At 47.7% G+C, this 26,008-nt stretch overlaps 2 protein-coding genes across 25 annotated transcripts in view; one reads left to right on the forward strand and one right to left on the reverse strand.

Moving 5' to 3' along the window:
- The first annotated feature begins 357 nt into the window (after positions 1-357).
- LOC125686000 (maternal embryonic leucine zipper kinase-like) lies at positions 358-18,788 on the forward strand. Of its 17 annotated transcripts, XR_007373545.1 has the most exons (12): positions 511-1,682; positions 2,116-2,232; positions 2,774-2,917; positions 4,618-4,695; positions 5,755-5,847; positions 6,958-7,060; positions 7,556-8,605; positions 9,089-9,141; positions 10,185-10,271; positions 11,553-11,677; positions 15,446-16,904; positions 18,509-18,788. XR_007373545.1 is itself a non-coding variant. In XM_048929601.1 (9 exons), the coding sequence occupies exons 2-7, from the start codon at positions 2,221-2,223 to the stop codon at positions 8,572-8,574; spliced, it is 468 nt and encodes a 155-aa protein (XP_048785558.1). In that variant the 5' UTR covers positions 515-1,682; positions 2,116-2,220; the 3' UTR covers positions 8,575-9,273; positions 10,185-10,271; positions 10,992-11,094. The 17 variants fall into 17 exon arrangements, 3 of the variants coding, with proteins under 3 accessions (XP_048785558.1, XP_048785559.1, XP_048785560.1); XR_007373536.1 differs by adding an exon at positions 358-502 and having other exon boundaries at positions 1,596-1,694; positions 7,556-10,271; XR_007373535.1 differs by adding an exon at positions 358-502 and having other exon boundaries at positions 1,596-1,682; positions 7,556-10,271.
- Positions 18,789-23,987: 5,199 nt separating this feature from the next.
- LOC125685980 (zinc finger CCCH domain-containing protein 11A-like) overlaps positions 23,988-26,008 on the reverse strand; it is a 105,225-nt gene continuing 103,204 nt past the window's right edge. For 5 of the 8 annotated variants that reach the window (XM_048929523.1, XM_048929525.1, XM_048929524.1 and 2 more), the window contains 3 exons: positions 25,547-25,609; positions 25,215-25,301; positions 23,988-25,085 (listed from right to left, as the gene is read on the reverse strand). In XM_048929523.1, the coding sequence (XP_048785480.1) occupies positions 24,181-25,085; positions 25,215-25,301; positions 25,547-25,609 (1,055 nt within the window). In that variant the 3' untranslated portion in view covers positions 23,988-24,180. The remainder of the gene's footprint in view (positions 25,086-25,214; positions 25,302-25,546; positions 25,610-26,008) is intronic. The other 3 variants (XM_048929531.1, XM_048929530.1, XM_048929527.1) reach the window with 3 other exon arrangements.

The raw sequence follows: 26,008 nt of genomic DNA on the forward strand, positions 1-26,008 counted from the left end.
GGCAGGCAGGAGCAAGGAGTCCAGCCAGCCAGGGGCCGATTTGATTCAAAATTCCACTGATGCTCCTAAAGCACTCAAAGTGCGTTTGGGGGGCAGTGATAAAACGGCTCTGACCGATTCGTCATTAACGTGCGTTATCCGGCAATCCAGGCCTCCTTGGCCTGCATGAATTCTGTTTCACCACCGCGTTCCATCTCTCTTCAGCGCGGCAGTGGAGCCGGAGACCCACTCAACATGGTGCCGCTGTGGCACCGCACCGCATCCCGTTCCTACCTTCCTCCCGTCATGCACTGCGCCACAACAGCCGTTTTGGTTTCGGCGCTGCGGTGATTGGTCCATCCTCTCCCCCGGCCGGAAGTGAGCGTTCCGACAGCCACGTTCGAACCCGGCGTGCTGCCGGCCGGGCCGCGCTCTGTGCAGCTGCCGGCTGCCCCGCTCGCATTCGGCCCGTCGTAGCGCGGTTCCGGTCTGCGGCGGAGGCCTGGGTCGCCCCGGAAAGGAGGTTGGGGGGCTGGGAGTAGCGCTCCGTGTGTCTGCGCTGAGGCGGCGGCGCTCCTCGGGCGGAGCGGCCTGCAGAAAGGCCGGGCTGCGCTGTGCCGGAGCGGAGCGCGGGGTGGGATCGAAGCTGAGGCGGTCCTGCTAAGGGACAGAGCACTGCTGGGCCGCTTAGGCGTATAGGGAGTGGCTCTAGCTGCTTCCTAACGAGGTTCAGCAAGGCCGAGTGCCGGGTCCTGCACGTTGGCCACAATAACCCCCATGCAGCGTTACAGGCTTGGGGCTGAGTGGCTGGGTGACTGTTAAGAGGAAAGGGACCTGGGGGTGCTTGTCTGAACACGAGCCAGCAGCGTGCCTAGGTGGCCAAGAGGGCCCGCGGCCTCCTGGCCTGCATTAGAAATAGTGTGGCCAGCAGGAGCTGTACTCAGCTGTGGTGAGGCCGCACCTCGAGTATTGTGTTTGGTTTTCGGCCCCTCACTGCAAGAGAGACATTGAGGCCTGGAGTGTGTCCAGAGAAGGGCAATGAAACTGGTGAGGGGTCTGGAGCACAAGTCTTATGAACAGCGGCTGAGGGAGCTGGGATTGTTCAGTGTGCAGAAGAGGAGGCTCAGGGGAGACCTCATTGCACACTACAACTTCCTGAAGCTCCTTGTGATGAGGAGGGGTTTGGCCTCTTCTCCCAGGCAACAAACAGGACTGGAGGAAACGGCCCCAGGTTGTACCAGAAGAGGTTTAGGTTAGACATAAGGAAGAGCTTTTTCTCTCAGAGAGGGAAAGAGAATTAGGATAGGCTACTGGCTGCGCAGAGAGGTGGCGGGGTTGCCGTCCCTGGCAGCGTCCAAGAGGCGTCTGGATGAGGAGCTGCGAGATCTGGTTCAGTGCTTGTGGGAGCAGTGGTGATGGGAGGGCGGTTGGGACTAGATGATCTTGCAGGTGGTTTTCAACCTTGTGATTCTATGATTCTAAAGCTGTAGTCCAGCCCTGCTGCTGCTCTGTGGCACGAAGCTCTGAGCAGTGCTCTGTACTGTTAGCATAAGGGAAGTCTGAGCCTTGCAGTGTGATTCACAGTCAACTTTTAGCATTTTTGTTTTGAATTTTAGGTGGTTTTGCAGAGGTGAAACTCGGACAGCATCTTTTTACTGGTGGAAAAAGTTGGAGCAAAAATCATGGACCAAGTTGCTTTAGGGGTAAGCCAAAAGGTATTTAAATATGATGACACCTTCTGTTGGAGTTGTGGAGTTCTCGAGAACACAGAGAGGTGGTACATAGAAATGTAGCCTACTTTTGAAGGATGCTGTAGGAGTGGAAAAAGTTCAGCAGAACACCACAAATCTTGTTCCTCGTTGTTCAGAGGGCAATGTTCTCTGGCTGGAGGAAGTTCAACAGTACTACAGCAACTTTAACAAAATGCTAGTAAAATTACTGGATATTTTACCTTTCAGCTTTCTCTGATCTGTGTTTTACAATTCCTATGGGAGCAATGTCAGCCATTGCTGAGTTGCTGAATTGTGTACTGTCACATACAGGCTTTGACATCTTATGTTACACAGTAGTCAGATGTGGTACCTGGTGTGCCAAATTAGTTAGCAATTTCATAGCTTGCTTTTATGGTCTCTTAAGGATGACTTGCCTCGTGTTGGAACAGGAGTTGGTGCCATGAAGAACTGAAGTCAGCAAGATGTTTGCCAATTGTATCATGTAACAGAGACATCAAAGAAAATATTCATGGTCTTGGAGGTAAGAAATAGTGCTTGTGCCATGCTTAAGGCTACTGTTTTTATCTTTAGCAGCAGACAATACTATAGAAATGAAGCTGAAATGAAATGATTCTTAAATATCTCAGTGGTGAATGGGTTCAAGATTCATTGGTTTTAAAATGAAGAATGCAATGTTCTATATTCTGTCTTTCTGTAAAAGGCACTAATCAGCATTCACAGTAAGGGAACTGGTTTTAATTCCTAACTCACACTTCAGTTTTTAAAGTAGCATCTGCAAGGTCTGCAGGACACCAGAGCCCCCACGTTGTTGCCATCTCCTGAGTGATTTATGCCACCCACGACATTGAGTGCAGTGCCTCAGTTACCAGATTGGAGGCAAGGGTCAGATTGTGTAGCTTGTGTGGTGTGCCACAGTGCTGGCCCATGGCATAACTGGAGCACTCTGTACTGCTCTGAGCACGGGGAATGGTGTCCTGTGCTTGCTGTGCTCTCACTGCTGCTTATTTTTCTCGGATGCATTCTAAATACGTTGTCAGATAACTTTACCTTTCTCATTAAAGCATTGTCCTGGAGGGAAGCTGTTTGATTATATTGTTTCTAAGGACCACCTTTCAGAAGAGGAAGCTCGAGTCTTTTTTCGACAGACTGTTTCAGCACTTGCTTATGTTCCCAGTCAGGGTCATGCCCACAGAGACCTCAAACCAGTAAGTCTGAACTGTATTCAGTCTTTCATAAATAACAATGAGCGTGTTTTTATTTTTCCATTGGGAGAGAAAGTTGTCCCTTTGTGGTTGTGGTTTATTTAACCTGGCAGGTGCCTGAGCATCACGCAGTGCTTCACTCAGTCCACTCCTTTCCAGTGAATTGCAGGAGGTAATGGAAGGGGGAAGAAAACCACACAAAGTAGAACTCATGGGTTGAGATAAAATTATTTACTGAGGTAGAGGAAGGGAAAAGGATAACAGTTCTGATGAATGCAAAAGCAATTGCTCACCACCTACCAATCAATGTCCAGTTAGGCTCCCAGCAGTAGAAGAGATTTACATGAACTTCTACGCCCTTCAGAACTCCTTCCACACCATGTCATATGGTGTGGGATATCCCTTTGGCCAGTTTAAGTCAGCTGTCCTAATTCTGTTCCCTCTCACTTCCTTGGGCTCTCAGCTGAGAATGACTTTGGCTCTGTGCAACACTGCCTAGCAGTAACTACAGGTGTCAGCGTGCAGTGTGCTCCAGTTTTGTGCCTCAAGGAAGAGTGGTCCTTCAAACAAACAGTGGCTATACAGAGTATGGGATGGGGTGCATGCCTTGGCTCCATCCAGTGGGTTTTCTGTCACTGAAAGCTTTAAGCATGGGTTAGATACTGGAAGGTTTGAGTCTTTCTACACAAGTAGGTTAGAACTTTGCATTTCTTAAGTTGCTGATATCGCCGAGTAAAGCAAATCATTACAGCACAAGCATTTTCCTAGGCATCTTATGAAATCCTCGTATCTAAAGAATCTTTCCCCTCTGAAAAATAAAGCATTGCCTATACTTTTTGCAAGGAACTGGCTTCCAGCTGAAAAGCTGGTGGATTCACAGGCTCAGACAGGCACTTGGAATGGAGGTGACTTCTAGAGATTTGTGCCTGAACCTGCTGCTCCGAGAATCCTGACACCAAGTTTCTCAGAGCTTTTTCGTTTTCATGCTCAACCTCTCCCAAGGATGAGGCTGCATGCTCTCTGTGGGCAATCTGTTCAATGCTTGAGCAGTTTTGTTTCCTTCTGTCCAGTCTGCTGTTTCCATGAATGACTGTTTTCGGTCACTGTCCCACCATGACCTGCTGTACGGATTCTCAGGAATCTGTCTTCCTTTCTTCATGCCTCCCTAGTGGGCGTTTAGAAGTTGCCATGAGGTTCCTCTGCACTCTGAACAAACCTCTTTCTCCCCAGTTTCTCTTCTCTGAGTGGGAGCTTCAGCTCCCTGCACTGACTGGAGGCCATCCACAAAGCTTGCTTCAGGTTGTTATCTTTCCCAGCCAAAAACTAACTACAGTATTGTAAATGTGGTCCAATGAGTGTGCAGCAGGGGTGACTTGTCCTGGTCTGGTTGTGCTGCTTTTGAATGCAGCCCATTATCCTGTTGTGCTTTTTTTCCTGTCAACACACACTGCTGGCTTGCATTCATCTTGTGGTCTTTCACCACTTGTCCTCCTAGTCCCCGGGCCCTTTCTAACCCACCTAGGGTATGGGAACTTGTTAGCAGTCAGTGAAAATCTCTGAGAGACAGAGAGAGAGAGACAGAGACAGAGAGAGACAGAGAGAGAGAGCTAACCACTGACCACATGAAGAAATAACAGAAGAGAAAATATGTTTCCTTGAGCATTCAGGTGAAAATAATTCCTGACTGCTTTTTCATTCACCAGGAAGATCCACTGATTGATGAGAAACATGTTTCTCATAATTTGAAGCTGACAGACTTTGGACTCTGTACAAAGCCAAAGGTAAGAGTATCTGAAATCAAATATAATGTGCCCCCAAGTAATGCATGTTTTTCTACAGTATGCAACAGGGACTTGCCCAAACACCCTACATTCAAGCTGTCTCTGTGGTTGACATGCAGTTGCATCTTGCTTGGAAGGGCCTTAGCTGTGTGAGAGTGAACAGATTGCTCAGAAGCACACTCAGATTCTTTTCTCTACCCAGACTTCCTATTTTCACAGTCTAACTGTAGATAATCTTGTACGTGTATCACCTGTCTTATGCAAGGGCCTGCCATAGGAGCACTGGGCTGGCATGCCATTATCTCTTCGAAGGAACTGTGTGTAGATTGAGATTATGGATAAAACCTAAGAGTTTTGCAGGTGACAAACAGATCCTGTGGTTGCATATGCTTGAACTGAATTGTTTCTTGATCTTAAAATGGCTTGCTAGGAGCCTTTACTTAACATGCCAGATGGGTGCTGGTGAGAAAGAATTCAATGGGAAGAGTGCCTTCCTGATTCAAAGAGAATTACTTATCCTCAAATCGCTTTTCCTGGCCAAATTTAGAGCCTCTCGCAGGTAATCAAGACCAACAGGCTGTTGTCCCAGTGGTATAATGTCATCTTGCTCTGACCTGTTTAGCACAAAACCCAAGTAGAGTAATAGGATACTCTGAATAAGGAAGTATTCTACCAGTTGTTCTTTGTCAAGTTTGTAAAGTGATTGCATGAAATTGCTCTAAATGACCAGCGAGCCTCAAACACAACAGCTCTTGCATGACTTCTTTCTCAGTTTGGTGTTTGCACAGACAGTTCATCTTAGTAGGTGATCAGCTGAGGAAAATAATGCATCATGCCAAGGATACATCAGATAAGTGAGCAGCTTGGGATCTGTGTATTTGTACAGTGCTCATGGTCTTAGACAATATTTGCTTAGTGAGGTCACCTATTGAATGAAAGCCAAATATGTAGTGAATGAAAGTATGCCCAGGAGAAGAAGCCTCTGAGGCTTCTGAAGTGTCACTGCAGAAAGCATGGACTCTGTTAAAGCAAACTCTTCTGTTTTCTGTGTTATTCCAGGGAGGCCTTGATGACCGCCTGAACACGTGCTGTGGAAGCCCAGCATGTGCAGCACCAGAGCTAATCCAGGGCAAAGCCTATATTGGCTCAGAGGTATGCAGACCAGAGTTTGTTTGTTTTGCACCTCTCCCCTCTTTCCCTCCCCAGAGAGCGATTAAAGGCAGTGCAGCTCAGATACGCTCACTTGGTTCCCCTCCTGAATTCTGCTGGGTTGCGTTGCTCAGTAGCTCTCAGAAGGTGTCAATGGCCACAGACTGAAAAGTGCAATGGGCCGCAGTTCACACAGCTGGCTGGTTTGTCTCTGGCTGATCCTCATCTGTCTCCACCAATTGTTCCCTACTTTGGGGCTCTGTAAAACAGCAACTTCAGAGATCTCCTACTATTAGTAAGTTTTTGAAACAGCAATTTGCTCTGCTTATTGTCCATCATTGGTCAAACTCTTGTGCGGTCTCAGGATCTTACATGTTTTGTTAGACTTGTCTTTAGCTTCCAAGTTGTGTTGAAGACTTGCTTCCACTGTGATGCTCAATGTACTAAAAATTGAGAGATGAAAACGTGAAGAGTTTTTCCAGCCTTGATTTCATGTCTAGAACTTTGGAACCCACTACTTGCAGTTGTTCAACTGGTCTGGTTTGAAATGCCCTGGTGCTTGTTGAATTGCTCTGCTGTTAAAGATGGAGCAATTCTTTCGGGTACCATTGCACCGCTGTTGATGGCTTCTAATTCTTGCTTTCTTTGTTTTCCACAGACTGCTTTTCAAGCCTCCTTTTTCTTTACAGTCAAAGTGAGAATTGCACTGTGAGGTGTAGAGCCTTGTTGTGCCTGTACATAAAGAGAACAGCAGCAGAGCCTCACAGCTGACTGCTGGCAGCTCTCGTTGTAGCCAGTAGCACATAACTGTGCCAAATCCTTTGTGATGGGTTTGATTTCATTTTTGCCAGTGAAATCCTTGTAGGTATAAGGTACTGCAGAAGGGTGATGAGCTAAGATGGAGATACTGGTTTTCGTGGTGCTTTAAGTTGAGCGGAAGAGCAATTGAATTAGGGTCATATGCTTTGTCTGGAGCCATAAGGTTTTTTTCCTGGGGGAAAGAGCCAGCTTTTCATAGGCTGCATGTGGCCTTTGGCAAGGGCAGACAATGCAGTCTGTCAGTAAGGCATTTTAGGTGCTTCAGGTTTGTAAACTTGTCCTTTTATTTTTCAGGCAGATTTTTGGAGCATGGGTGCACTGCGGTACGCTCTGCTGTGTGGGTTTCTTCCTTTTGACGATGGCAGTGTGATGGCACTCTACAGCAGGATAACAGGAGGTATCGATGGTGCTAGAATACACTGAGAAGGGAAATAGCTGAGCATGACGAGAGGCCTTGCTTTTCTGATGGCAGAACATGCTGAGCTGTGCTGTGTGTGGAAAGGCCTGTCTGCTGAATATTGTCCCCTTTTTTGCTGCTTTGTCTACCAGTATTTTGTGGGTTTGGTTCTGCACTTGGTTGGCCTATGCGGCGCTGTAGCCTGATTATATAACATGGTAGCATGCAGAGTTTGAGGAGAAGTGTTTGCTTGCCAATGGGCTAATTTCTGTATCTGGTTCTTCAACTGGCTGCTCCCTGTACTACCTGTAGTAAAAATAGAAATACATCGTTTGATTTACCAGAAATGAATGTTATGGAATGCCAGCTCTTCTCCTGTCTAGGAAGAGCACAGTTCTGCAGCTGCTATCAGAATTTCCTCTTCCAGAACCAGGAGGAAATGTAGGACCCCACTGATTGCCTTTGAATTCAGCAGTTCGTTCTGTTTCCTTTCAGAGCGCACAACAACCTGAGCGTGTGAATCAAGTGACACGGCTTTTCAGGCTGGTGTGAACTGTGTTGTGCACTGAGCCTTTGTCCCTTTGTAATTAGGACGTTGTCCATGTCTGCAGGACTGCAGAAAATCCTTTGTGCTAATCACTACTCCAATTTGCAGAACGTGGCAAATGGAAAATGATCCAACTGCTTCAGGTGCACATTTCCTTAAAATTGTGGATAGTTTTGGACTGCGAGTCTGTAAGCAGAATGGAGCTCTTAAAGCTGTCCAAGGTTGTTTCTGCACCATTTAGTTCTATCTGTCTGATGCACACAGGAGCTGAGGGCTGCAGTGCTTGAACTGGTGGAACTTGTTTAAGTGAACTGGGATGAGCAAGTTTCAGAACTGAGTCAGAATGCAGTAAAAAATGGATACTCTCACAAGTATTAAGATACTGCCTTGCTATTTCTGCACTGAATTTGTTTTGATTTTATGTGGCTGTGATCTGAAAAGTGCTTGGAATGCAGACACCAAGGCATTGTTGTGTCATTGACTGTCACACGTTACAGATCCTGAGATATCCTGGAATCTAAAACTCAGAACTGGTTTAAGTCTACTGCTTGAATCCAATCACAGCATCTGTGTTCAGTGTTCTTTTCCCTGCTCCACATCACTTCATTTGGGAAATACTTAAGGAAATTGACTATGTGCCATAACTGCTGTTAGAACAAAGTATTTCTGGTGTGCTGTTGGGCATTTTGTAGCTCTTGTGAGCAGTTTCCCTTCCAGCATTGCCCTCAGCCAAGCACGTGTGAATTTTTACCATTACATTTGTTCAAGCTGTTCTTAAAGCAGAGTTTGTAATCTCTGTTCCTACGCTTTGAAAGGAAAGAGATGTCAATATCATCCAAATAATTTAATAGTTCCTTTTGAGCTAGTTGTTGAAGGTTCATTCTCAATCCTCTCTTATTTTAGTGAAGAAAATAACTTTTTTATTGCAGAGAGGAAAAGACACTGTTCCAAAATGGCTTTCCCCTAGCAGCACGCTGCTACTTGACCAACTGCTGCAGGTAAAAGGGCTGCTTCTATTCAGATTGATGTACAAAATGCTGTTGCATCAGCTCAAAGCATTGATGGAGTGCTTAGAAAATATGCGGTGTTTAAACAAGTTAAACTGCTCCACACCTGATGTCCTTGAAGAAAAGGTTAGCATTGCCTTGTGCTGAAAATTCTCCAATAGTCACGTAGTACTAGTTAATGGTTATAGAAATGATTGCAGTTTTAATAACTACACAGTCTTCAAGCAGCTTGCATTTGGATGTTCTTAATTGTGCTGTGTAATTAAAAGTGATCTGTACACAAAAGCTGTTTCTCCAAGGAAGCTGAACGTACTGAGTGTGCCTTTGGGCTGTATCTACGCAGTCTCACATACAAAATGCTCGTGGAACATTTACTGTAACCATAGGTGCTGTAACTGTTCTTCACAGCTCAGGTGTTTGACCTTCCTTCTGGTGAAGGGAATAAATACTGCTGGTCTCTATTTGTGCTTCCAGGCACCTTGAAGTTGTTAGGAAAAGAATAACTGTCTGCAGTTCTTCTCGGTGATGTAAGTAACAGCTTGAATGTTGCTGCCCACTAGGCAGACCCAAAGAAGCAGATGACAGTTAAACTCCTGTGAAATCACCCTTGGCTCATGCAAGGTTATTCTGGTGCTGTTCAGTGGCAAAGTAAATACCCAGTAAGTACACGCACTCGAAGAAGCCTAAGTATGTTCTGGAGTCTTTCCTGGACCACTGGCATCCTCTCAGAAAGGGAGTGATAACACATTTCTTCAGAGGCTGCTGACAAGTGGTGACTCTCCGGGGTCCATTTTGGCACCTTCAACACCTTTGTCAGTGACAGAGAGAATGGAACTAGAGAGCACCTTCAGAAAGCTTGCAGGCAGCCCCGTGCTGAGAGGTGCGGTGGATCAAACAGGAGGTAGGGATGTCTCATCCTGGTGGCATTCAGGGCCGGGTTGGATGAGGCCCCGGACAGTTTGATCTGGTGAGTTGCAGCTCTGCAACTTGGAGCTTGATGGTCTTTAAGGTCCCTTCCAACTCAAGCCGTTCTATGATTCTCTGGAACTGTGCTTGTGCTCCTTATCTCTCAATTGTCTGACCTGTGTGAGAGGTTGGGGTAGCGGGGTTGGGGTGGGAATTGGGGGTGCGAGGGAGATTCTTGCTGCAGATACTGAGAAGTTGCTGTGTATTTGCAGCCAATGGCTGCTGCTGGCCTCTGGGTGCCACTGTTTCTCTGAAGAACAGCTGTGCTGATGGTACACCACTGTGCTGTGCATGCCGTGCAACTGAATAATTAAGAGGGGACAGAGGTGTAACTTGTGCTCTAGTGAAAATCTCATCTGCTGACAGGCTTTTGTACTTGAATGCAGAACCTGTTGCCACAGAGGGACCAGTTGCTGAAGCGTGGTGACTCTTTCTGTTTACTCCTTGCAGTATTTAGCCCTGATGCTAACTATTTAAAATAGAAAATCTGAAATGGTGGCTAACTATTGGCTTGATTGGTGCATATCAGAAGACTATCATGGTGATAGTGGCTCTGTGAGATGACTTGGAAGCTGTTTCTTCAGTACAGGTCTTGTTCTTGCAGCTGGGGCACCTTGATGAAGACTGTGCAACAGAACTTGCTGTGTTTCACAACCAGAGCAGAGAGAGTATATTGGCATTAATATCAGAGGTAATGAATGTATGTAACTCATTGTATTTAAGCTCACTACTGCAGTAAATAACCTTTCTGTATTAACAGACTCTAATGCTTGCTTCTTCTCAAACGTGAAATCTTTCATACCTTTCAGAGCTAAGGTACCCCCGCTGAACTCCATAGTCTATCTGTAGCTAATAACTACATTTCTGAAGTTCACACTATTTGTCTGCTTTAATTTTGTTTCCTAAGCCTTTCTGTTATTTTGTACCATGTTAAAATCCTGATGAATCTCTGGAAGTCCAGATAGACTCAAAACAGGAACTTATGGATGCACAGCAGGTGTCAGGTGCTGGCTGAACTCACTGCTCTGAAATGTTTCATTAATAAGTGGAAAATATCAACTCCTCGCTCAGACAACGAAACAAGTTTTGGGAATTACAGCTCACAAACTCTTAAAGAAATGAATCCATCCCAGTAGCTTTTGAAAATGAATGAGAAAAGCTAAACTGAGTGCTTGTAGAAATATTGTATCAGTGTTACTAATGACATTCCAAGCTGCAGAAGAGATTTAAAACACGATGTGTACTCTGGCTTTAACCTGAATCTGAAAACTGTTTCTTGAAATTGAATTGTCTTTCTATTAAATAGAAAGTGGTAGAACTTGGAAGGATTGTTAAGATTTCCAGATAACTTTAGTAGGAATAGATATAAAATGTAAGTTTTACCTAGGGGAGACATTTCTACTTTTTTCAGGTGCAGAAAATAATGAGAACAATCTAGCTACAAGGGGAAGAAGTTCTTCCATGTTAGTCTGTGATATTTTCACAGTCCTTTATCAGAGGACTTCTAATGCCTTATAAGTAATTCAAGCTCATTGTGCTACACTGTGAGTCTATCAAGCAATTTACCCATCGTTCTCATAGCAGTCAAAAAGCTGCTGAAAATCAAGTTGAATGTTGATGCTCCTTGGAGCTGGGCTGAAACATGACCCCCAAAAATGGGAGTCCAGCTGAAATACTGTGCAAAGTGCATTAATAGGAGCTTTGCCATTCACTCCAGTAGAGCCATTCTGGCACCAGCTTTACTTTTCACTTTCAGCAATTGTACTGCTCTCAAGCAAAAACAAGAGCAGTCTGCTTCTCTATCTTAAACTTGTTGTGTGAGCAGCTAAGGTCTGAAACTAGCCTGATGTGATCAGACGTGAAGGTTGCACATCAAGGGGAAAATATTCCAGACATGCAGAAACGTTCAGAACACTAAGCTTTCTTTGTACTGACAACTTCTCTGAAGAGATCTAAATACTCTTGTTTTCAGGTGGAATCGTGACCAGATGTCACAGCCTATCTCTTGCTTCAATCCAGGAAGGTTCGTGGCAAGCGCATCCACTTAAGGATTCCATCACAAACGACGTGCAGTACAACACAGCCAGCAAGCCAGGGGTAAGTGTTAGAGTTCAGCACAACATTCTGGTAAAAACACTGCTGTGTGCTAAAGCTCAGCCTGGGTAAACAGCCTGGTGGCCTCAACATCTGTAAGAGAGATGTGTGCAGCCAGTCTTGGTCGTCAGATCTTGTTCTATGATAAGGCCCCCCACTTTGTGTATGAAGGCAGAGGATGTAATCCTTCTAGATTTCAGGGAGGCCTTTGATCCTGTCCCTCGTGGCATCCTTCCAGACAAGTCATCCAAATGTGAGATGGACAGGTACAGGCTATACTGAGTGGCTCCGTGGCAGAGCTCAAAGAGTCACAGTGAATGGGGCTCCCATTGACTTGGACGCAGGAGAGGCGTGCATCCTCTGCAGGTTTTCTTAAACAGCTGATGATATTTAACTGGGAAGTGCTGGAGGCACCCTGGAGGGATGGGAGACCTTGCAGAAGAATCTAGATAGATCAGAGCGTTAGGCAATCAGCAGAGGAAAATGCCAGACATTGTACCAGCAATGGAATAGGAACAAACATACAGATGAGGAGACAAGTGTCTGGAGAGCAGTACTAGGACAGGGTCTAGAGGTGGTGGGGACAGCAAGTTTAACATGAGCCAGTGGTGTGCCCTGGCAGCCAGGAGGAGGGGAACAAAGCTGCTAACAGGACTGGAAGGTGTGTGCTCTGGGGAGAGGCTGAGGGCACTTGCATTGCCTAGTCCAGAGAAGAAAAGGCCAGGAGATGACCTCTTTGCTCTCTGCATCTCCCTGAAGAGGGGAGAACAGAGGAAGGTGCTGTGTTTACCTGGGAACCAATGACAGGACGATCAGGAATGGCCCAGAGCTGCATCAGGGGAAGTTCAGACCAGACAATAGGAAACATTTATTTACTGTTAGTGTGGTCAGCTGCTGATACAGGCTTCTTAGGCTGGTGGTTGATTCCCCACCAAAAAAAATCAAAGCCATACAGAGTTGAAGTTACGCAAAAAACTCGAGGTGATTGCTCTTGAAGAAGGACCTTGCACAGAGAAATGCCCTTTTGCTGCATGTTCCCCGTCGGCCGTGAAGACCGATAGTACTATTGAGGTTGGAGATCTTCCTGCTCTGGATTGGTTCCTTTCATTGTCTCTTGGTGGATTGTTTTCTCCAATCTTCAGGACTGTGAGATCTGCCAATGCTTGCAGAGTCTCAATTTAGTCTTTCTTACTTCCTTATCTTGCAGTTAGAGTAAGCTCTGTGGCTTTCTTTACTTGCAGCTGGGTGAAAGTCCAGCAGTCTGTTTCCTTAGGCTTCAGCAGATTTAATTGCATCTTCTAAGCAAGTTCTGTGCAAGATTATTCTATTCAAGTAGCACAACAAATTAGAGAACAAGAATAGCCTTATGAATATAGAATCATAGAATGGTATGGATTGGAAGGGACCTTTAAGATTATCTAGTATTTATAGGCAGGGAATACCTCCCCCTAGATCAGGCTGCTCAAAAGTCCTATCCAGCCTGGCTTTGAATGCTTGGAAGGAGGAGGCATTCACAACCTTGCTGGACAACCTGTTGCAGTGTCTCACCATCCCCACTGTAAAAAGTTTCTTCCTAATATGTAGTCTAAATCTACCCTTTTCCAGTTTAAGCCATTTCCCCTTGTCCTGTCACTACCTGGCCTCATAAAAAGTCCCTCCCCAGTTTTCCTGTAGGGCCCTTCTGGTACTGGGAGGCCACTACAAGGTCTCCTTGGAGCCTTCTCTTCTCCACATCGATGAGCTCCAGCTCTCTCAGCCTTTCCCTACAGGTGAGGTGTTTCAGCCCTCTGATCATCTTTGTGGCCCTCCTCTGGACCTGCTTAACAACTCCGTGTCCTTGTGCTGAGGGCTGCAGAACTGGACGCAGTACTGCAGATGGTGTGTCAGTGAGAGCAGAGCAGAGGGGCAGCATCACCTCCCTTGAACTGCTGGTCACAGAATCACAGAATTGCAAGGTTGGAAACGACCTGCAAGATCATCTAGTGCAACCACCCTCCCATTCCTATTAGTGCCACAAGCTACTAAACCATATCTCGTAGCTAATAATAATGTGATTTCTGTGATCACAGTGAGTTAGTCTTTCACACCCAGATCATTAGTCTTTCTGGGTTCAGCAACAGTGAAGTTGCTCTATCTATCTAGCTGGCACTTGTGACATGGGTGCCAGGTAGGTCTGGTTAGTGCTGCTATTGAAAAAATGCATTATGCCCTCACATACGATGATGAAAATCACGTAACACAGCAGCCTACCAGTCCTTCCACAGTAGTCAGAACAAACTTCACCTGCCTGCCTGAAGATAAGGCATCTGAATACATGCTCAACCTGCCAAAATACATGAACAGCAAATGCCTCTAATTAGAACTGGTCTCATGTGAAGACAAGAAAGTGAGAGAATGTAACCTTTCACATAACCTGGCATTGTTCAGCCTGGGGAAGAGATGGCTCAGGAAGATCTTATTGTGAGTGAATACCTGGGCTGAGGATGCAAAGAAGGTGCAGCCAGGCTCTTTTCATTGGTGCCCAGTTGCAGGACATGGGCAGAAACTGGACTGCAAGAGATTCTGTCTAAACATCAGGAAAAAATTCTGTGTGTGGGTGACCAAGCACTGTCACACGTTGGCCAGAAATGTTGTGGAGTTTCCCTCCTTGGAGATTTTCAAAAGCTGACAGAAATAGTTTGGGGCAGCCTGCTTTAGGTGACCCTGCTTGGGCAAGAACGTAGGACCAGGTGAGCTGCGAAGTCCCTGCCAACCCAGTGTGTGATTCTGTGAATTTGATGGCACAAGAGTATGCGTAACACCACCTTATTGGAAACAGTTTTATGTGTAAGGAAATTCCAAAAAAATCATTATGGCCTACATTTCTTCTGAAACACAATAGTCACGATATCCTGCTCAGGCATTCATATTGTAATGGAACGTGATTTCAGTTACAGAATAGAGATTGCCCATAGCTAGCAGCCCTCTGGAAAGGGCTTTTTAGTAAGTCATCATAGAGCTTCCCTAGATCTGCTGTTTCTGCTTTCACTAGCAATGAGACACGTGATCGTTGTGACATCTATGAACACAGGTCAGGAGACACTTATCTGTCAGTAGAACGTAGCTTCCAAAAATGCCTCCTTTCTATCTCAGGACTGATAAGGTAGCTGTATGCAGTATTGGCAAAGTGGTATGAAATAAGTCCATGGGAAGGATGTTCCTGAAATCATAATGAGCTGTTAGAAACAAAAGATGTTTTGAGACCACAGTCATGTGTGGTGTGAGATGTGAAGGTTAGCAATCTTGACTGAAATACTGAATTCCATGATTCAGTAAAGAACTTTTGCCTGGGCTTCCTCATAGGCTTCCAAACACTGCTTCAAGCAGTGCTGCAGATTGCACAGTTATATGTTTTGGATATGACTTGTTTACCTTTCTATGAGCCACTTTCAGACCTCACGGCATTCTGTTCTTCAGTTCTTTCCAGGCTGTTGTTTGACTTTTGTTGAAAAGAGCTTGTGGTCCAAGTCTCCAAATGGAAGGCTCTGAGATGCTGCTCTTGTTGACACAGGTTGTAAAAGATGACTGGAGCTTTAAGAATAATTTCCCTTCTGCTCTTGATATGAATGTCAAATCCACAATTACAATATTAAGAGCATGATATAAAATTGGGGCTGTTGGCATGTGGACTTCCATTAGCTGTTAGCCATAGTTAGGAACTTGCAAAGCAATCATATTTAGATTTTACTGGTATTATTTTTTTCTGATGAAATCTTCCTTTTAATCCTGCAGAAGAATCTCAACTGAACACTTCTTTTCAGTCTGAAAAGGCTGTGACATCTGAAGATGTGCCAGGTTGCAGCCATGTGCCACATGCATTTGGATCCATGGAATTTGCTGATGGAACTTCATTGTTTGAAGAATCTCCACTAGAAGAGTTTGTTCTAAATGCTCACAGAACAAAGCAGGTGTCTGAAGATCCAGTGCTAGTTTCTGACAGAAAAAATACAATTCTTAATCCAGAAATCTGCTTCTCAGTGTGTACAATGCTTATTACATATTTAAGTATCTAGAGGACCTTGACCAAAGGGAGATACAGATTGAGCAAAGAAGTATGTTGAGCATAAATTGTGATGCCTTCTACCTGAAAGCCATGGTTCATTTGATGAGAACCTTAACTTCAGTGTTCGGTTTGCACTGAAACAGCGAGTAAGGAAACAAGCGAAGGAGTCAGTGAGGATTTTAAAACAAAATGGGAAGTGATAAGGCACAGTTAATAAGATTTTGGAGTTAGGCAAGAGGTGGACAGAGCTTTAAATGTACCAACAGAAATTCAATCTCTCTGTATTGGACAAGAAAACCCACAGTGAAGCAATTCAAATTTCGCAGCTAAAAAAGTGATAATTCATAGCTATGTTTAGATAAGCTGGTGAGGAGTAATCCTAAATGTAGAATTTAGATGAACAGATAGAAAAATGGCACTTGACAATCTATAAGAAGCAAACTCATTTTAGGGGAGAATCAGAGGTACTGTGTATAACCAAGATGTTATAATCACAATATAATTGTGTATAATCAATAGATATCAAAATGTTATAATCGCAATATAATCAAGAGAGTAAGGCAAAGCAGACAACGATAACAAAAAGAGAATAAGTGGAAGAGCTTACCCTTGGGCTGAGCTCACCAGAAGACACCAAAAGAGGGGATCTCCACAAGAGATCCTTCCCCTCTGGTAGCCAGCTCTTAAATAGGTCCAGGAGGGGTGCAGCCTGGCTCCACCCCTTCCAGCAGCACAGGTGAATTGCCTTCACCTGTGCTCCTCTGGCTGACTCAAGGCTCACCTCAGGTGATCAATCAGAGGTTCAGGCCATGACTCAGCAGTTCCCATACATACTGAAGAGTTTTTAACTATTTTGCTCAATAGACAAGTAGTGTATGATGTTTTTATGAGCATTGTGTCTGACCTGCTTAGATGTTAGAATTTCCTTGACAGTGACTTCTCTGGATGTGATTGCAGTACCTGGCAGCATTCAAGGTGTGATACTCAGCTGGGCGATATGGAATTCACACTGTCAGCTCCAGTGACAGGAAAAGTGGCATCTATGAAGCATGCAAAGAAATGTGGATGCAGAGTCAGCATGAAGAAATGCGCTGCCCTTTGCACTTCCTGCTCCAAAGGCCTCCTTTCCAAAGAGTGAGACACAGAAGCAAGTGCAAGGCAAACCCCTCCAGGCACCTCCTTCCACAGGTATGTTGTGTCTAACAGATGAGAACCTAGAACATGTGCAGCTTAGGGATTTTTTAAATTCAAACGTGAACACAATACTTGTAGATCCTAACCTTCTGTTTCTGGAAGATGTAGGTTTGGGGTTTTTTTGGTCACAGCGCATGTATTCACCAGCCTGTACATCTGACTGCACAGCAAGAGGTTTAGCCATATGTCAGGGCAGGTTACTCGTCTGTTCATTACAGAGGTTCTCACGGTTTCACAAGGAGGTGCCTTTAGATGCATCCAGATAATGAGACAATTGCTGTTCCTAAAACTAGCACGTGGTTCCACTTCTCGTGGAGATCTAGGAGAAAATTTCTTCAACGTTCATTATGGTTTTTTGTTTTCTTCTGGGCTGCTGTGAAAGAAAAGGGTAAATGCTTTTATTTAACTGTGCTCTTATTGCATCTTGCTTCTAAATGAAATGTAACCTGTACTTTCACATATCTGCTTGGTGTGGCATTGAAAATACTGAGGCTAGCAATGTTATCAGCTGCATTTACGTGATGGACCAGAAACGTGTCCATGCTGTATCAGCTCCTCTGGGTTACAGAGATGTTTGTCCTCATCCTTTGTGTTGATACTGCACGTGTTCACTCTGCCCTTTAAAGTATTAAGCGCTTCTTACAGTTGAAGATTCTTCTGTTCCAAGTGCTAGGGAATATTGTTGAGAAATGCTCCATCTCTGCAGGCTAATATGTTACTAAGAGTCACTGAACATACCACTTTCCTTTGCTAAGTGTTCAACGAAGCGCATTACGAAGGCTGGTTGTTCACACAGGTTTTATTTTTGTCTTAAGACTGCATGTGGTAACTTCTGATGTTGGTCTTATGGCAAGCTTAAAAAGTGAAAGTAGGTATTTCTTACGTGAGAAGTGCAGAAGTGTGATTTCAGCTCATTTCTGTTAGATATTCCTGAGAGTTAAGCAATTAAAATACTGTTGTTGTTCTATTGGAAGTTCTTGCATTCAGGATAGTTAAAGCAGTGCTTAGAGATATAACAATAAATGGTGGGAGTATCTCTTGGAAGTGTTGAGAACATGGCTGTCTGGGGCCAACTGCTGCTATGGAAAGCTGAATCTTCGAGCTGTATTGAGTTGTCTCCACAAATGCAAAGCTGCTCCACAGAGCTCTTTTCCAACACATGGGCAATAGAACTTTTTAGGCCGTTATTCAACATGTAGTATTAACTGTGGTGATGCAACTCGCACCTTTCACATAAAGGAAAATGCTTGATGTGCAATGCAACCTTTTGACATAGTAAATTCCTCAGTGTTTGTCCTGAGACCAGTGGCAGAACAAGAAGCCAGTTCTGGTCCTCATCCCTTCCAAACCTGCAGTACTGCACTGCGCCGGCCCCTCAAAGACTTGAATACAGAGCTCAGGGGGGATCAGTCTCAGTTTTGTGTTTAGTCTTGTTGTTCTAGTTAAAACCTATTTTATCACGCTGAAGATGCAGACTAGAGATAGATAGGAGGCTGGCTTTAAAAAAGTAATTGCTAATCGTGAGAAATCCTGACTGAAGAGAAGTCAATCCTCTACTGCAGAAACATACCTGCTTTGGTTTGGATACTTTCTTTCAGAGAGCCAGTGCACGACAGTCATCGCAGTTAAGAAGCCCAAAACACCAGCAAATACGTATGAACTGACAGCAGCTGAGGTTCTTCCTGAGAGGAGGTAAGTGTGCAGTTATCTGTATACGTTCTTGGTTTAGAGCAGTGCTACCTCAATCAGTGAACAGCCTAGGAAGCATTGTTCACAACAGCAAGCTGTATTTCCTTTCTCTTGGTTAAAATTCTCCTAAAACCTCTTGTATTCCCTGGGAAACACTGAAAGCAGAAAATAAAAATTAAAACTAGAAGTCACTCATCTTCAGAATGCATTCCTGTTTTCCATAACATAAATCCCATCTTGTTCCATTTTCCCTGTGCTGCAGTTTTAAAAAGCATCTCTGAGCTTCAAGCTCAACTGACATGTAAGCAGAAACTCTCATAATACACGACACTTCCTTTTGTTTTCTTTATCTGATCATATTCTAATAGTGCATATGAAATAACTACAGTCTGATTGCTGAGGAAAAGTGCCGCCACACTAACAGCTGCTTTTATTCCCAGTTGACCTCCTCCTCTCCAGAGGCTCCCAGTACCAACACTGCGATTCTCTCTGCAGAGGCTAGCCTCACTTCCAGTGCCCTGTCCTCTCCACCTCCCCCTGTGCAAGTCATGCTGTTTACAGCAGCAGTCTCCATCTGCAGCTCACTCTCTCACACCAAGTTCTGCTCGCAGGGAACGGTGTGGGGGGTTGCTCTCACCCCAGCACAGATGAACTCACTTTCTCTTTAACCCTTTTTCCTTTGTCGTACCCTCAGTTACACTTCCACATACCCTCCATTCTACTTCTGTATACCAGTAACTATTGCCTTTCTTATGCCATCAAAACAGTTTGTCCCATTCCTTTCACAATCCACAAATCAAACCGTACAGTTCTTCAGCTTCCACAAACACCCAGCACTTGGTCTCTCATGATTAGGGTACTCCATTATAAAACTGGTCCCGTTATTCCATTTATGTTCCTAGTTCCTTATTTGATAAGGAACCTCCGGCCCTCCTGCAGCATCCTTCCAATGTGCCAACATACACCTGAGAGGTGTTTGTTTGTTTGTTCTGTTGGTATTTCTTTCCCTTGCGATCCTCCCATAGCGCTATTTTGTTGTTTTATTAGTTTATTAACGTTTCCACTAATTACTCCTTTTACCCTGAAGTTTCCCCAAAACAATCCCCAAAACTTGTTCCACCACTGTTGTCCACACTCCAGACACGAGTAACACCAATCCCCTTGCTGTATCTCTTTACAAGCTGAGCAGAGTATAACATAATCTGGATAAAATAATATGTGAAATATACACCTTTCTTCCGGTCGGTCACTGTAATTTATGACATATAGGTTCCCATATTCATCCCACTCCAAAAAGTTCATTTGCATTTACACTAAAACCATTCAGATTCCCTTTTTCCCAATTTATCAAAAAGAAGAATTTTACTTCTTTATCGGTGAGCGAGAGGGATGGGAATGTAACAAATGAGCCTTGACATAAGGCACTTGATTAAGAATTGATTTTTTTAATGACAGATTCAATTTCGTTTTGAAAACCAAAACAAAACATTTGGCAATCAAAGAAAAGCTCTATAAATACTGGTTAATAAGCTTTAATATCATACCAAAATACTTTTTCACGTCAGTTAACGTAGTTAATAAGGTATTTGTGGGTTTTGTTTATATACATACAATATATGGCTTTATTTCGCAAAAACAACAACAACGAACACCAAAGCATTGCTAACAGCAACAATTAGTCACCAAGATTCCCTTTTGAGCCCTTTTCACATTAACCAGAGCAGGGGTTGGCGTTAGACTTGGGTACATCAAGGATTTCGGTTCAGGATAGGGTTCTGAGAAAGAAACAGTCCTGCAAGAGGACTCGAGGTCGGGAACGGACTCCATCAGGCATGCAGACCCCCGGCCGCGTGCCACTGCCAGACCCTCGCCCCGAGTCCAACAGGAGCACCCCAACAAACAGCCCCGTGCCGCCCTCAGCCCCGCGAGACCCCCGCTTCCCCCAGCCACAAGCGGCCCCCAAAACGCGCCCAGGCCTTCAGGGCTCCAGAGGGACGCCCCAAATGCCCGCGGGACCCCGCAAGTCCCCACGATCCACAGCCCAGCCCCGCAAGGAGCCCCATTCCGCATTCCGAGCCCCTGAGCCGCTCCCGGCCCCAAACCGCAGGCCCCCCCCCCGCTCACGTGACACGCAGCCCGTGCTCCGCGCGTCGCCTAACGATGACGTCACGCCGCCGCACGGCCGTAGCCCGGGCATGCCCTCACTCGGCATGGCGGGCCGGGCACCGCCGGACGAAACGCGCACGCGCACGGCGTGGAGAGGAAGCCCGCCCTGGAGTCGAGTGACGGCCGCGGCGGCCAATCGGCTCTGCGGAGACGGGGGGCGGGCACGCGCGGGCAGCCAATAACGGGCGCTGACGTCACGCATCTCCCGGCCCCGCTCCCTGCGGTGGCGTGCCGTGTGTCGGAGGCGCAGCGCTGCCGTCAGAGCCGCCGGCCCGGCCGGGCTGCCGTGCCGTGTGCCGCCCTCCCGCAGTGAAGGTGCTCGGGGGGGCCTCAGCGAGGCGCCCGGCTGCAGGCTGCAGCTGCAGGAGAGCCCTGCTCTCTCGTGTTCCCTCTCCTCGGAGGCCATATCCTCCAAGCCCTTCCCCAGCCTTGCTGCCCTGCTTTGGAGCTGCTCCAGCACCTCCGTGTCCTTTCTGTGCTGAGGTGCCCAAATCTGAGCACCGAACTCCAGGTGAGGCCTCAGCAGTGCCGAGTACAGGGCAGGATGAGTTCCCTAGTCCTGCTCACCACTCCGTGCCTGATCCAAGCCTGGGTGCCGTTGGCCGCCTTGGCCACCTGGACACACTGCTGGCTCGTATTCAGCCGGCTGTCCGTCAGCACAACAAGGTCCCTTTCTGCCAGGCAGCTTTCCAGCCACTCCTCCCTAAGCCTTCAGGGTTGCCTGGGGTTGTTGTGACCGAAATGCAGGACCAGACACTTGGCCCTACTGAGACTCCTGCAGTCAGCCTTGTCCCACGGATCCAGTCTATCCAGGTCCCTCTGCAGTGCCTTTCTCCCCTCAGGCAGATCAACACTCCTCCCAGCTTGGTGTCCTCTGCTAACCTACTGAGGGCACGCTCAGTCCCCTCATCAATATCGGTAGTAGAGATGTTCAATAGAAGCGGCCCCAGTGCTGAGCCCTGGTATATTGTATTATATTGTGTTACAGTGTGTTATCTTGCATTCTGATCTCTTGTTTAGTAAATTAGTTTGTTTCTCCTCAGAACGTTGCTGCTGTTTTGTTTTGGGGCCCATCTCTCTATCCTTTATCCCTGATCCCTTTCCGGGGTCCCTCCACCCTGCCAGTCACGGAACCAGGCCAAACCAGCCCATAAACTGTTGACAAAACCCCATTCCTGGAGACATTCGAGGTCGGGCTGGACGGGGCTCTGAGCGACCGGATCAAGAACCTCCTCAGACACTGTACACCTCCCCTACAGCCAGTCCAGGGCCTCACAGAAACCCACAGTCCCCATCAGCACCCCTTATCCCTTCCCTGGGCTCCCCCAGAACTCCCGTTTCCTCCTTCTGACCTCCCTTACCCCTCGGGTCACCCTTGGGATCTCACAGTCCCTGACAGGACCCCCCTCACCGTCCCAGGACCCCCATATCCCACCTGGGGCTCTGCTGCTCAACCCGGCGTCCTCAGTGAGCCGTGCCGCAGTGCTGCACCCTGAGCCCTTCTGCAGCGCTGCAGGACGGGACACACGCAGATCCCAGGGCAGTGGGCACAGCTCTGCGTGTCACCACCCGGCACAGGAACGCCACCCTGCGCTGCCTGTGAAAGTCTTGCCTTGGCTCCTGGCACATCTTCCATCTCCAGAGCACACGAGCAGTGTCCCTCAGGCTGCGGCTCCGGGTTGACCCCACAGCGTCCAAACGAGGCACCCTGCAGCAACCCACATCTCAGGATGGGCTGCAGCTGCGCCCCAGTGCCTTCATTACAGAGAGGAGAATGAAGGAGCGCAGCGGGGCATATTTGCTCCTGACATTTCCCCCGTCTGCATTGGCTGTGCCATGGGAGCGGCATTTGTCACAGAGCTGTGAGTGCAGGTGTGTGTGCATGCAGGGTGTGCAGACATCATTGAATCATAGAACGGCCTGGGTTGAAAAGGAGCACAGTGCTAATCCCTGTGCAGGTCGCCAACCAGCAGCCAGGCTGCCCAGAGCCACATCCAGCCTGGCCTTGAATGCCTGCAGGGATGGGGCATCCACAGCCTCCTTGGGCAACCTGTTCCAGTGCCTCACCACCCTCTGGGGGAAAAACCTCTTCCTAATATCCAACCTAAACCTCCCCTGTCTCAGTTTAAAGCCTCTTGTCCCATTACCACCCACCCTCACACACAGCCGTTCCCCTCCTGTTTATACGCTCCCTTCAAAGACTGGAAGGCCACAATGAGGTCTTCCCAGGGCCTTGTCTTCTCCAAGCTAAACAAGCCCAGTTCCCTCAACCTTTCCTCACAGCAGAGCTGCTCCAGCCCTCCGATCATCTTAGAGGCGGTGTTGAACATCAGTGTGCATTGCACGTGGGTGTGAGCAGGGTGTTTCCACGTGAATGTTAGTTTTGCACGTGTGTGTGCATGAACACGGCTGTGTGCATCAAGGTCTTTGCACAAGGCTGTGTGGTTTTGCACACGTTTGCGTGCACGTGGATGGAGCGTGCACACAGGGCTGTGCAAGGATGTGCTTACATGTGCGTGTGGTTGCACAGGTGTGTGTGCAGGGAAGTCCTTGCACGTGGGCGTGCGGTTCTGCACAGGGCTGTGCACACAGATCTGCGTGCAAGGGAGCGGCGGAGGTTCCTGGGAACAGGAGATTCCTGGGAGAGGCAGAACTCACACGAGAGTGCTGGAGAGCACAGGGCCGGGAAGCACAGCTCCGCAGCACTGCGCTGTGCACAGCAGCCTGCAGGATGGCACCGATGGAACCAGGACACGGCGTCACACCAGGCGCTGCAAAGGAAAAGCTCCATCCCAGCCCACACAGGGACAGGCAGGCAGGCGCTGTGGAGGGCTGCACGACAGAGGGGCACCTTCTGAGTGCCACGACCTGCAGCGCTGTCTGTGGGCAGAGCAGTGCCGGGATGGCAGCTTGGTGGTCCTAAGCTGCAGAGACGCTGCTCTGGACCTGCAGCCTGTCATTTTTTGAGCAAACGCCGTCCTTTTGGGGAACTTTGCTCATTGTACACTCATCATAAAGCAAAAAACACTCAGCGCTGCCCTGGGAAACTCAGCAATCTCTGTGGCAGCGTTCTCTAAGTCAGCACGCTGGTGGCCAGGCCTTGTTACTCGCAGCTCTCTGCACGTGCTCTGCAGGCGGTCTGTTTGTGGGCAGTGCAAAGGACTGCTGCCTCCGCTGCACCAACAGACGGCAGCATTCGCTGATGGAGCTGTGGGAGTTCTGACCAAGAGCGAGGAGGTGGTGCAGCAGGCACTGAGTGCCGCTGGACAAAGCGGGCCGTGTGCTCCTTGTCAGTCTCTAATTGCAGCTGTTTTTAATTGACTGCACCCAAAGTTGGAGTGCCGAGTTGGGCGGCACTCGCAGCGCTGCCCTGTAACGCCGCGCGCTGCAGCGCTGCCTTCTGTCGCTCCTCCTCTCAGTCGTGCAGCTGCAGCCTCTGCATCATCTCCACAAGGCTGTTCATTGCGGAGGACTGGAAAGAAACAGAGCGAGTGTAGAAACAGGACAGTGCTTCCCTCGGGAAATCTTTCATGTCTGACAGACGGAGGCCCTGAGAGCAACGAGAGCCGTGTCTGCGCTCTCCAGGACTCACCTCTGCACGTGCAGCAGCTGCTCTCAGAGAAGCCTTCTTCAGCTCTGCTCTCCTCTCCTTTCGTCGCTGTCTTCTTGCTATAAGGCGAGAAAAAAGATGAATTTGTTTTGTCAGCAGCAAAACTGCAGCAACCAATGGCAGAAAAAAGACAAAGGAAATTGGACTAGGAAGCCCCCCAGTGAATGACATTTCCAGTGGGACGTGCAGAAGACCACCATGCAGGTAAAGAGACGGGCTTGCATGTTCCGGCACCTCGCTGCCTTTGGACTCGGCAGCCTTCAACCCCTTTCCCCTCTTCAGAGAAGGAAAAAGCAAAGCAAACCCCAAGCAGACTCCGCGTGCTTGCAGAGGGCAGCAGCTCAGCGCGGCGGTAGCACAGCCCTGCTCACCTCTGCACCTGGAGCTCCGTGCTGCGGCAGGCCCAGGCCGTGCTGCTGGAGCCGGCACGCCGTCTGCGCTCTCGGCCCTCACTCTCTTGTTGGCAGGCAGCTGCGCTGCTGCTGGTGTCCCTTCCTCCAAGGCCTTGCGTTTGCATCCAGCCTGGGCCTTGGAGACGGAGTGGGGGCACGCGGCAGGGGAAGCTCTTCCCCCTGTGCTGGGACCTGCTCTGTGAGGAAGCCCTCCAGCCTGGAGAGGAGCTTGAGCTGCTGCCTGTTGACAAGCTCTCTCCGAATGCACCTGCTGCACCACTTTCACATAGATATCGCCATTGGGCTCAGCACCGATCTCTGTTAAGGAAGGAGAAGCAGCAAGAGTTAACAAGAGCCCAACGCTACTTTCAGTCTGCAGAATGGGCCGCAATGCTGGGACATCTCATCTGGAGCGCCCCAAACCCCGATGCCTGTTGTGTGCTGTACCTCTCTTGGGTGCCCTGTCACACTCGCTGCTCCTCCTCTGCCTTTCCGCATGGCTGCGCTTCAGAGGAAGGCCGCTGGCATCGGCTTCTGACAGAAAACAAGAAATACATGAAGAGCATCTCCTTTGAGGAAGAACTCAGCACAGTCAGACACAAACTTCTGGTCCTCAAGCGTAGCTTCTTCAATTGGCTTTTCCGCTGCTTCAGCGCAGTGCCACTTCTGCCGTCAGCACAGAACTGCAGTGCCTTTCTTCTCTCCTCCATCACACACAGCCCTGCATGCAGCCCTGCTTAGAGGCAGTACCCACACCACAGCTCACAGCAGCTCCTTACCTGCGGAGGCTTTCCGTTTCCCCCCAGGCCCAGCACCATCCCACGGACGCGCAGGCTCCGTCCCTGCAACAACAGATGGAGCGTGATTTCACAGACACCAGGAGCAGCACTGTGCCGTTAGCCCACGTCCACCCCCGAAAACCAAAAGACAAACCAAAACAGAAACTGATGCTTACACAAAGCATTACTGCTCTCATTCCTGCTCAGATGGCAGCAGAGCAACCCCGGTCTGCCTGACAGCTCTGCATTCTGCAGAGCAAAGGTGCACCAGCAAACAAAATGCTGTCAGGGGCAAAAGCTGAGGAAGGCATTTTTTGGCCCTAGAAGGAATTCACTCAGTTCCCAGCACCATCATGTACACACAGACATCTCTCTGACTGCTGCCATCCACTGCCACTGTTGGCATCTTTAACGCTTCCACCATGGTTCCTTGACATCCCTACAGCACTGCACCCGCTCAGC

Source organism: Lagopus muta, chromosome 30 (assembly GCF_023343835.1).
Source record: "Lagopus muta isolate bLagMut1 chromosome 30, bLagMut1 primary, whole genome shotgun sequence".
Taxonomy (NCBI): Eukaryota; Metazoa; Chordata; class Aves; order Galliformes; family Phasianidae; genus Lagopus; species Lagopus muta.

What these genes read in the sequence shown, in the direction of transcription:
- LOC125686000 (XM_048929601.1), top strand. An exon ending in CCCACAGAGACCTCAAACCA is followed by an intron (nt 2,918 to 4,617) that starts GTAAGTCTGAAC and finishes TTCATTCACCAG; the next exon opens with GAAGATCCACTGATTGATGA. An exon ending in AAGCCTATATTGGCTCAGAG is followed by an intron (nt 5,848 to 6,957) that starts GTATGCAGACCA and finishes TTTATTTTTCAG; the next exon opens with GCAGATTTTTGGAGCATGGG.